Consider the following 12811-nt stretch of genomic DNA (forward strand, 5'->3'; position numbering starts at 1 on the left):
GTTATCCTGGTTTTGGAATACAATTTGTTTATTGTTGTCAACACTTCTATTTCTGTAATTGTTACTTTACAATTTCGCATTCGTCAAACAGTGTACCTGTCCTGTACATGGTGGAGAGTACTTGCTACATCAAAACTTCACACATTGTGCCGGAAGGCATAGCGTTTGAGTTACTACAATGCCACGCCTAGTTGTAGATTACAGGGAGAAGCTATGTACGGTGGATCCAACTGGGGAGCTGGAACATTTATCAATGTCAAGAATGTAGGGAGACTCAGTTTTAATGTATTAGATGCTGTCTCTATTACAATACTAAAATGTCTCCTATTTATTATTATCTCCATGTGTGTTTTGCATGATAATGGTACACATCAAAAAGTGGTTTACTATGCAAAAACTGTAGGGAGTATGTTACAGGCAATATATTACTTCCTCCTACATAAGTTTCACAAAGCGACAGCATAACAAATTCGAGCTTGTATAGAGGCTCCTCCAACAGATAGTCTTTCAACGTGCCATTCACAACTGGAACAGTGACAGAGGTTAATTGCTGGTAGTAGCAGAAGTTCCATCTTCGGAAATAAATGTAAGTAATGGACTTGTTTACAAGATAACTTTTTAATATAAATTTCTTCGACACTTGGGGTGTAGTAAAATACATGTTTAATCAGCGAGGGGAAGCCCAGGTGGCTTTCCTATTGGAGACATGTGACTTTGGTGGTGGTTCTTGCAGTTGTTACTTCCTAGATTTGTTCTGTGATGTGACGTCACGTGTGCTGGACTGCTGTTGAAATTGCTCGTCAATATTTTATAAAGTTTTAGTCTTCAGCTACTTATTTCAAGGTTTATTTGTGTTAATATTTGCTTTAAAAGAAACTTATTAGTGGATTTTTACTAATCTCAGTCTTTCTTCCTGTCTTATTGACTCGAGTGGTCTGTTATTCGTGAGCGTGCTTACGTCGTTCGTCCAAGCATCACGCCCCAGTTGTGGGTTTACACTCTGCGGTGTGCAGTTGCAGCTGTAGCTATTATAAAGGTAAGTACTGACAAAGTTATTAAATTTAATAGTTTTCAGCGGTGTTTCGTGTTGTTTGTGGCCAAATAACGATTTAATAAACTTTTGGAAACGTTCGATTTCTGTGTTTTTTAGAGTTTACTGTGTGTTGAAGTCGTTTAGTAAACCTCGTGCTTTAGTTTTCAGCTGACGTTCCTTATAGTTTCTCGTGAAATATTTCATTAAAATTTTTATTAAGTGTTTTAACTTCGTTGAGTGCCACAGTGATCACTTGAATTTTTGGTTTTAGCTAATAATTTTGTGAAGTTTTGTGCTAATGGTATCAGATGTGGTGTAGTAGTATTAAAATAAGTAGTTGATTTCTTAGTAGACAGAGAATTTCGAGACCGCTATTGTGAGTTCTATTAATAGTTCTACTTGTGTAACTGAACTTAGGTAACGTAGACGTATAGTTTTTTTTCAGCAACTGTAAAATTATACCATGAGTGAGAAGTGTGAGTAGTGAGCTGTAGTGTGGGATTTTTTCAAAGTATTTTCATTGGGGGGAATGCCTTGGGAAAGCCAATGAGCATTCTAATGCTATCCTCTCCTGGGAATGCAGAAATAAGTTGACAGAGGAGCAGGAACGTAAGATCTGTGCCCTTCAGGTGCAGTTACAACGTGCAAAGGATGAACTAGATAGGTAGAGGAGGTTGAAGGGTGGTGGGGAATGCGAACTGGCAGTTAGAAAAGAAGGCAGCTAGGAGGAGGAGGTATTAACACAGTTATACTTTGCGTATATGCAATAGATTTGACCAACAGAGATGAGTAGAGAGGAGCCTTTGTAGCTGTAAATATAGGGAATGTGCAGCAGTCCTCAGTAGTTAGGAGAGTTAGGAGGCCTAGGTCAGTTGCAAAATTTAACAGAAAGAAGAAGGTTCTGCTGCTAGGTAGTTCGCATGGTAGAGGTGTGGGCCAGCATTTGCAGTAAGTGTTGGGGAGTGAGTACCAGTTCACCAGCATTGTGAAGCCTAGTGCAGGGTTGGCTCAGGTGACTATCAACATATGGGAGTTATGTAGGAATTTTACGAAGGTGGATCAAGTAGTGATAGTGGGTGAAGCAGGGAACAGTCTTGATAGGGACGGGGAATAAGATGTTGGTGGTGACGTGATAAAGATAGCTACTCAAACTGGCGGCACTAATATGCATTCCGTGCAATTGTTTCAGAGTCATGATCGGCGTCATCTTAATGTGGCTGTTAGGCGTGTTAACATGGGGCTGGGGAGGGCACTGACGGCAGAGGGCATGGGAATCATTGCAGTGGTACCATTTGGGTCTATAGGTTTCACTAGGCATGGCCTGCATCTCAATTGGTGTGGGAAAGGGAGGCTGGCAAAGCTTATAGGTGACACTGTAGTGGGTGATGGTGGGGTCACTCATGGAAAAATTCTTGTAGCAGTTGGTGTTAGAATTGCACCTTTTTTAGATTGAAGTCAGCTGATAGGAGCTGCTTGAATGAAGTCCCTCTAAGTAAGGACTCGCCTTCAGAGGACATCATGTTTCCAAATGGAGGAGGAATTAGCATATTTCATCAAAATGTAAGAGGTACTAGAAGTAAAGATAGTGAACTGCTTATAGGATGTAGACTCTAAAATAATTACTGTATCGGAGCATCACTTAAATAACTTGACAATTCAGAGGTTTCCTTAACTAGGATACAGATTAGCTGGCTGTTTTTCAAGGAGTTCCTTGCAGGGTGTGCGAGTGGCCATGTACGTGGCAAAATAGTATTTCATTTGAGTCAATAGACATATCACGGCACTGCACTAAACAGATATTTGAATGTTGTACAGGGGCAATTGAATTTAGTGAAACTAAATTTCTACTTGTTGTTGTCTATAGATCTCCCAACTCTGACTTCAGAGCATTTCTGCTCAGCTAGAGAGGGTTCTTGATTCACTTTATAGGAAGTACCAGAAATTAGTTATATATGGTGACTTCAATGTAAATTTTGTATATGATGGTGCAAGAAAAAGAATGTTGATATATCTCCTAAATTCGTATGATCTGATGCAGATTGTGTTTTTCCCAATTAGGGTGCAGAGACAATATTTTTATTCATTCTTCATTACTAGATGGGCATTGTGTTAGTAAAATGATGAATGGTACAAATTTTAACACTAAAAGGCTGTTGTACTCAAATAAATGTCTTGTATAACTACAAAATATGTAGGTAAGCTAATCCAACAGCAATAGAGACTTTTTTTAAGCCTTTTCAAGGAACAAGAATGGCAGGAGGTTTATAGTGCCGATAAAGTAGATGATAAATATAATGCTTTCCTTTACAAATTTCTCATGCTCTTTGAGAGTTGCTTTCCATTAAAACGTTCTAAATGGTGTACTAGCAGTAATATGCAGCCCAGGTGGCTGACTATTGGGATAAGGATATCATGTAGAACAAAGTGGGAATTACATCAAAATGTTAGAAGTAGTCACAATCAAGCTATAGTAGCCCATTACAAACAGTATTGTAATTTGCTTCAAAATGTTATTAGAAAGGCAAAGAGTATGTGGTATGCAAATAGAACAGCTGATTCACGGGATAAAATTTAAACCATATGGTCAATTGTGAAGGAAGTGTCTGGTAAGCAGCACAAGGTCGATGACATAAAGTCAGTTCATAGTAAAAAATTTATGTTATTGATAAATCAGATATATGTACAGTATTTAACAGTCATTTTCTAAGAATTGCTGCTGAATTAAATAAAAATTTAGTTCCTACAGGGAATCCTAACTTTCTTGGCAAATGCCTTTCGAGATTTGTGTCTGAAATACTCTGTGAAACAGACAATGGGGAGATCGAGTCAATAATTAAATCACTGAAAACTAAGGACCCTCATGGTTACGATGGAGGGCCTAGAAGAATAATTAATTACTGCGCTGCACAAGTTAGCCCCATATTTAGCCATATTTCTAATTTTTTCCTTTAGGAATAGTCACTCTCCTGAACGACTTAATTATTCAGTAGTAAAGCCGCTTTGTAAAAAGGGAGAAAGGGATGATGTAGACATTTTAGACCTATATCTATGTAATCAGTGTTTGCTAAAGTTATTGAAAAGGCTGTGTATGTAGGGATAATTGATCATTTTTCATCACACAATTTGCTATCAAATGTACAGTTCAGCTTTAGAAGTCGTTTAACAACTGAAAATGCTATATTCTCTTTTCTATGTGAGGTACTGAATGGGTTAAACCAAAGGTTTCGAACGCTAGGCATATTTTTTGATTTAACTAAGGTGTTTGATTTTGTTGATCACAAAATATTGATCCAGAAGTTGGACTGTTATGGAATACGGGGAGTAGTTCACAATTGGTTCATCTCTTACTTTAGCAACAGACAGCAAAAGGTTGAGAATGGCTGTGTTGTGGGATTTGAGTGGGGTATGGTCAAGTGGCGAGTGCCCCAGGGATCAGTGTTGGGGCCACTCCTGCTCCTTGTTCATATAAGTGATATGCCCTCTAGTATTATGAGTAACTAAAATATTTCTGTTTGCTGATGACACTAGCTTGGTAGTAAAGCATGTTGTGTGCAACATTGGCTCATGACCTAAGTTCATGGCTTGTAGAAAATAAACTAACGCTAAATCACAGTAAGGCTCAGTTTTTGCAGTTTCTAACACACAATTCAACAAAACCTGACGTTTTAATTTCACAGAATGGGCATATGATTCCTGAAACTGAACTGTTCAAATTTATAGGTGTTCTGACGGATAGTAAACTGTCGTGGAAAGCCCATGTTCAGGATCTTATTCAGAGACTTAATGCTGCAATTCTTACTATTCAAACGGTATCTGAAGCGAGTGATCGTTCGACACAACAATTACTCTTCTTTGCTGATTTTCATTCGCTTATGTCGTATGGCATTATATCCTGGGGTAACTCCGCCCATTCGAAAAGGATATTTTTGTCTCAGAAAGGGGCGGTTCGGGCAATAAGTGGTGTAGGTTCACGAACGTCTTGTCGACCGCTGCTCACCATTCTGGGTATTTTGACATTGGCCTCTGAATATATATGTTCCTTTCTATCATTTCTTGTTAACAGTATTAGCTTATTCCCAAGAATAAGCAGCTTTCACTCATTTAATAATCGGCAGAAATCAAACCTTCATTTGGATCGGACTTCCTTAACTCTTGGGCAGAAAAGTGTGCAGTATTCTCCTGCATCCATTTTCACTAAGCTACCACACGAATTCAAAAATCTTAGCAGTTACCCACGCGCTTTCAAATCGAAACTGAAGAGTTAACTCATGGACCACTCCTTCTATTCTGTCGAGGAGTTCCTTGAAAAATTAAGCTGATTCCTGTTGTATTGTTGATTGCGTTTACTTAAACTTATGGATTGACTTTTTAGGGTTCATAAACATTTTATTTTTATCTGTTATTTCTTTTATGTAGTAATTTCATGTACTGACTCGTTCCATGACCTTGTAGATTTGGTCCTACGGAACTTGATATGTAAATAAAAATTTAAAAAAGTACCTATGTCACTATGGGATTGGAGTTTCAACAATTTTTTAAAAATTTGTTAAGCAGAGTGCTGTGTGGAGAGCTATACTAAGGAATCTTGTTTAATACATTACACATTAGATGTATTGATATAAGATGAATTACACTTAACAGCGTCCAGAGCCAGTGTATCACTGGCTGTGTACAGTGCACTACCCCAATGACATTGGTACATCCATCATTATACCTTCAACTATAGTGCAGTAAATAAAATTGATACTGTGCATGTCTTACTATTGTTGATGGAGTGTTAATAACATCTCATTTCTGGAAATATTTCAGCCATACCGTTCTTAGAGTTCAAGCTTACATACAATGTCCATGGCAGTGGCTCCCTGCATGCATCTTCATCTGTGGACGGTGCTCGCTACCACATACGCAAGTAGTGGGAGGTCGTATAATGAATCCTCTGTCTATAGAACTGCTGTCACCTTGCATGTGTGGAGGTGTTTGCTTCATATTCGTTATTTCAGACATGGTCACTGGTGGTGGTCGTTAGCCGAGGCGGCATCACCTCCTCAGATGCGTAGCAACGGTAGTGATGATATAAAACACACACACACACACACACACACACACACACACACACACACACACACACAAACACACTAGTGCAGTAGCAGTGGCTCTAGCAGTAGCAAGCTGGCTCTCACGGCATCATGAGTGGCAGCGAGTGAGGACAGGTGGTCACGCAAACGCATAAAGCAGATTGTGGAAGATTTTTTCGCTTACTTAAAAAAACAACATTTCTCTACCATTATAATCCTATCCCCATCGACGGTGGTGGCAATATAAGAGTGAGACGTTTGTGTAGTTTAATGATGTATTGTGTGTTTACATACATGCCTGCAAACAAGTTCCTAGATAGGTCTTTTCATTTTTCGCTGCTTTTACATGTTCACAGCAATGTCATGGTGTTAGACTCTTCTTAGGACAGCTGATACCGACCTCTTTCCGTGTAGACTATCTAATGTTTTCATATTGAGAAATCGGGAGGAGTGATCTATTTTACTTGGTAAAAGCTTTCTAAAGCCAAGATCACATAAACATATATTTATTTACAACAACAACCGCTTTCGACAGAGTTTTCTGTCATCTTCAGGTCTTAACAAAAAACAATTAAGATCTGAAAATGACATCAAAGTCTGTCGAAACCGGTTATTGTAAATAAAGAAATATTTATGTGATACTGGCTTTAGAAACTTTTTTTACCATTTATATATTCGTTTTAACACATTAATAATGCAGGGACAGATTTCCTTACATGGAAACGCGCATTTGGTAATGTTTTTCTAAATAATGCACTATAGTTTTCCGTGTTAAAAATTTAAAGTTCCGTATTTACGTATGTTTTAGAATGACAATCCTAGAAAGTTTGTATTTGGAGTAGAGGGGAAAGAAGCTGTAACACTTCCTCCGCTATCCATAAACTGCAAATAGCGATGGCAGCTGGTCATACATTTGAACACTCATAGAAAAATCCATTGGCCACAATATTCTCCTGCAAAAAATTAAAACGCAATTGCATATGTCACCTGAGTGTTGTCGGGAGTGGTGGCTAATCTCTGCTGCTTCATGATGATCTACCAACATAAGAAACCAAATGAAGAGCCCATCTTATGATGGTGGCTACCATGCTGCTATGGTCGTGGGGGAAGGGGATAAATCCCACAACAGCATAAAGCCCCTAAACTAGAGAAAGACAGGTGGTCATTTTTTGGTTCATAAATTATGGTAATTAAGATTAGACTCTTGCAAATGTTAGAGCACACATGGACTGTTCAGAGTGGGGTGGCACCCCTTTTAAATCATAAATTATGGTCCTTAAGATCACGCTAAAAGCATGTGACAGTTATGTTCTAATAGAGGGGCAAAAATTATAGTCATAAAGATTAGACTGAAAGCATTTGGTCATAAATTAGACTTGTATAAATATAACTAAGAGCAAATTTCCCCACTTCGTTTACCTTTGGTTCGTAAAGTACAATCAGTTGTTTACATAAGGATGCAAGAAGAAGTAGCCAGTTTTTTTTACATAAGGAGAACAAAGGACCAAAAATGGTTCAAATGGCTCTGAGCACTATGGGACTTAACATCTGAGGTCATCAGTCCCCTAGACTTAGAACTACTTAAACCTAACTAATCTAAGTGCATCACACACATCCATGCCCGAGGCAGGATTCGAACCTGCGACCGTAGCAGCCGCAAGGTTCCGAACTGAAGCGCCTAGAACCGCTCGGTCACAGCGGCCGGCAACAACGGACCATTTGAGCTCACTCTCTCATTGCTCCACTACTTATATGGTGGTCATATGCTTATGTTATATTTCGTTTAAGATGCGGAGGTGGAAGATCAAAGAATAATTATAGAATTGCCCCCTTTTTCTGGACAGTGATTCGTCAAAGATCATCATTTCATGTGTGTACCACATCGTACAAGCAGAGAACTACGCCAAGTGTAGGACAATAGTATGGATTATTAGCCAAAATTTGAAAAGCTGTTATTTTTTCAGGCTGCTGTTTGATCCGAGATATTTGGCTTCAGTTGTGGTCTGGAAGATACAAGATGGCAATATCTACAGTGACTAACATTTAAGGTTCGTAGATATAAGGTAAGAGATAAAATAACCTTGAACTGAAAACCTAGAGATTTTAGTAGTTTGATTAGAGCAAAGTGCCACTCAGGATACGAAATCTTGCAAAGAATATTGCTTTGATCGTCAAATCATGTGAAGACATATGGTGTAATGGCAAGTGGCACAAATGATTTAGGGTTGTAACCCGGAGCGTAAGTCAAAAAAATATACCCCTGGAGGTGACGGCAAGCAAGTTCAGAGAAAGACAGATGCAGATGCGGACAGGACAGGACAGAGATGTAGATCGCGAGAGAAGTGATAATTAACCGTACTGAGACAGAATAACAAGAATGGAACGTGGTGCTGAATATCGAATATAAGAATATTCGAACGAGTTTAATTTTGAGACAGTGTAACATAATGATTATTGTCGTCGCAATAGGTAATGGCACTGTAAGACAACAGCTGTTGTTTGTTATAGCAGTGGAAGTAATAACACATAATACGGAAGGAATGAGTGTAGGTCTCTCTTATTTCAGCAAGCCATTTTCCTACAAAATTACCTCTGGAATGGATCGATGCATTCCGTCGCAGCGACACCACATCTCGAGATAACAGAGAACCGATTTTATCGGGCACGTGCAGTCAGTCTTCTTTTGCAGAGGAAGAAGATGGTTCAGGGATGTCAGTGCTTTTCATGTTGCAAAAGCTTTAAATAAATATCCTTACAGACAGATTCAATAACAGGTACAGACAGATAAATTACTTTGTGCATAAACGTTAACCTTATAAAACCAGATAACAGTAGGCATATTATACCTGTCAATCTGTGCCGGTGTATGATAGCACACTATAAGGATTAGGCAAGGATAGTGTGGGAGAACATATTGGCCACTAGGATACACACATACTGTACTAAATTGAGTGACATTTGTATTTTTAGTTTTATCTTGTAACGCATCATTCATATTGACATCTATCAAGTTCAAATATTTTCGATTTTAATAATTTACTTTATATTGGAAGAATAATCTTTGCACTGACACAATGTGCTGGTCACTGGTATGAGGATGCTGAGTTGTGCACGTGGCTGACTATGTAACCTTCTCCCTTGGTTTTTGTGTCTCTTTTATGTATTTTTATGTTACATTCATACCACGACTGACAAACTGCACCGTGTAGTGCTAGGTAGTAATATATTCGCGGTGGTTTTTTTGTTATTTGTAGTATCATTCTCGATATCACTTATAGTGTTACACTCACATAGCTGTTACATTAACACACCTTACTATTCCTTTTCCCAATTTAGATCTGAAGAGGATCCGGTAGTCAGATCGAAACCAATCATCATCAACAAAGATAGTGCTGCAAATGGTGATTCTCATTCATTATACTAACGGAGATCACAATTTCCTGAGAAGTACTGCCAATTATGAAAGTCAGAAAAGGTTTCCCCTGGACTGTGAGCCAGGTGAGTCAGTCACCGACGCTGTCGGAACCGGCGGCGACCTCTGACGAGTGCTCTGCAGTCGCCGCAAGTTGTAAGTGGTGCAGCTGAGGCCGCAGACTCCCGGATGCGGTCAGGACTGGTCGCGGAGCGGCGTGAAGAGCAGCGGCACGCCTCCCACCGGGGTGAGCAGGAGCGAGAGCGCACTCGTCCGCAGCTGAGGAGTGTCTGGGGCCAGCGAGACGCGGAGCGAGCTGACGACGCGCGCCACGCACAGCTTTACCGCCAGCAGGCCCAGCCGCATGCCTGCCAACACCAGAGGCCGGGCTCTCACCGACAACCATTTGCCTCAGCTTCAGTCTCTCCTCAGTACACTCATGAGGGTCACAATTACACTGACCTACCCAAAAGTAGAGAGGATACAAGATGCAGACTGGTAATAATCAGAAAAGCGTTTCTGAAGCAGAAAAATTTATTAAGATGTAATATGATACAACTTTTAGGAAGTCTCTTCTGACCATATTAGATTCGTGCATAGGTACTGTGACGGGACGCGAAATTAAAGCGTCACCCATCCACAAGGATCAGCTCAGTTTGCAGGTAAATATAAGTTTAATTTAGTGTTTTGTTCATGTTTGTAAAATATTTAAAGTTTTGTATGTTCCATATTTGGAGAGAGCAGCGCAAGTCAGTGGCCCAAACTACAGCCTGAATTCGAAAAAATATTAAACGAATTGACTCATCTAACGACAGGGTTATCACCTATAGAAATTTTAGGCAAACGAATTATAGGAGAGCATTTACTAGCTGCTTTACTTTGACCACCAGTAAATGAGACGCAACAATGCATTTCAAGCGACAAAATTCGCGAACAGATTGTTAAGAAAGCTGAACGGAGACTTAAAAGTTGTAATCAACATGGTATTGAACCCTCATTTCGAGTAGGAGACCTTGTATTAGTACGATTTCATCCCAAAAGTTCGAAAATAAGGAGTTTAGGAAATTTTTATTTACCTTTGAAGGTCCATATGTTCTCCATAAGGTTGTACATCCCAAAGCGTTACTTCTTATGGAACCTTCGTCAGGTGTAATTAAAGGTTTATGTAGTGTTGATCAAATTAAACCCTTCATTCCTAAAGAAGTTAATACTTAGTTTATGCTACACATGAACAAGTGTTCGTGGTTTATTCATGCAACTTTTTGTGATAGGGACGTATTATTTTAAGGAAATGACAAAAAGTTTTCACAAGGGCATAACAATATACCGGTACTTCAAGAAAGGAAAGATAACTAAAAACGGTTTGTATGGAAAAAATTTTAATAGGTCAGAAGGAATTTTGTATATTTTTGTATTTACTCGGATAGTAGGAACCAAAGTGGATGATTAATGGTTTTAGGGACCATGGGAGTCCAGAGCTATAATGCTCACTAGGACATAGCAGAGTGCCTTTAATAGAGATTGGTAGCGGTGTTAATATAGAACACACCAAACGGGGCTCTCTCTCTTGTTTCTCCTAAATAAATTGCTATTACCTAATAAGAGTGTCCGAAAGTAAAGAAAACCATGCCGAGTTTCTAAAGAAAGTTTCCTTGATTTCTTCTTGACGTCATGTATAAACAAAGTATAAACAAAGTATTATGGAAAGGAACGAAGTTTGAACGCTCTATCCTAATGTAATAACGTTAAGGAACATGCTAAGTCATTACTTACTAGCAACTATTAAGTGGAAAGGAGTAATCTCCGTATATTCAGCTATGAATAACAGTAACATCGACTAAAAAGTAAATGACAAATAGTCACAAACATTCATGATATTATTTCTTTAAAGTCATAAAAGGATAAATCTATCTAAAAGCAAAGGCATTAGACTACGTAAAATGTAAGAAAAATGTTTGAAACTTTTATTACCTTAACAGTTAATATTGCATATACGAGAAGTTTTATTTTCGGTTAATTTCTGCCAAACTGAGCTTGTGTGTGGGGTATGTAATAGGACGCGAAATTAAAGCGTCACCCATCCACAAGGATCAGCTCAGTTTTCAGGTAAATATAAATTTAATTTAGTGTTTTCTTTATGTATTTGTAATAATTTGTTATGTTTGTAAAATATTTAAAGTTATGTATTTTTGTTTTGTATGTTTATTATTTGGAGAGAGCAGCGCAACTCGCGGAAACAGCATCTTCACTGTCGGAACCAGAAAGAAAAATTGCTGGCCACTAGACGTAGCGGGTCAACGACCAAATAGCAGCAGAAGATCCTGTGACTGGGTTGTTGCGTCGAACCTCAAACATTCAAATAAATAAAAATTTGTAATTTTCCATTGTAATGATGTCACGGAATGTTTAGTTCTGTTTTGTCGAGTCTGATGTTCACGTCTGTACGTAGCATATACGAAGACAATAAAACAGTGTATGCTCTAAAGTTTAAATACGTGTTCGAGAATTATTCATGAAGAGTTATATTGAGGAAGAATTATTACTGAATTTTTCCAAGATATTAATTTTTAGAAGGGTTTGATTTCGATTTCTGAATCTTAAAAGTTTTACAGTCTGATTTCAATATGGGAAAAATAAGATAACTTGCAAGAATATAATTTCCTAGAAGAAACAAACGACATTTAAGTTTAAAAATTTGCGCAAACCAGTTGGACTGAGTGATGTAATTTGGCACAAATGACTCAACTGAAGGTGTTTTAATTACAGTTTCGTTCAAGAATCTTTTATAGAGAACTTCAAAAGAACTTAAATAATTTTTTTTGAAATGTTTTGTAAGCGACGTAGGTGTGCGAAGTCTGCACATGGTCATATTTCAAACAAAAATCATTTAGTCATACGCGTTGTTACACTACCGTACGTAGCGTTTTTGTTTTGCATGTTGGTAGTCTGACAGCTATCGGTTTATTTAAAGATTGTCATATTTTATTTGTAATTCACTATTGTTATTTGAGTTTATATATTGCCAATTGTCTCATTTGAAGTTGATGAGTAGAGCTTGGGTGCTGGAAAACGAAGTGTCAAGTAGAGAAATCGGAACATTTCCGACCTATTCTCCTGTTTGACTTCAATAGAGGGGTGACAGCAGCGGAGGCAACCAGACACATTTCCGCCCTGTATGGGGACGGTGCCTTCGGATAAAGCACGGCAAGCACGTTTTAAGGAGAATCAAGTAGACAATAGTAACTCTCCCGTTTCAAGTAGACCCTCGCAGTCTGATGATTTTCCAAATGC

General features: G+C 38.5%; 1 protein-coding gene across 1 annotated transcript in view; it reads right to left on the reverse strand.

Moving 5' to 3' along the window:
* Nucleotides 1-8494: 8494 nt before the first annotated feature.
* Nucleotides 8495-12811, reverse strand: part of LOC126281457 (cytochrome P450 6l1-like) — a 181373-nt gene continuing 177056 nt past the window's right edge. The window contains exon 8 of the mRNA XM_049980442.1: nt 8495-9888. Coding sequence (XP_049836399.1) covers nt 9716-9888 — 173 coding nt within the window. The 3' untranslated portion in view covers nt 8495-9715. The remainder of the gene's footprint in view (nt 9889-12811) is intronic.

This window comes from Schistocerca gregaria, chromosome 7, assembly GCF_023897955.1.
Source record: "Schistocerca gregaria isolate iqSchGreg1 chromosome 7, iqSchGreg1.2, whole genome shotgun sequence".
NCBI lineage: Eukaryota > Metazoa > Arthropoda > Insecta > Orthoptera > Acrididae > Schistocerca > Schistocerca gregaria.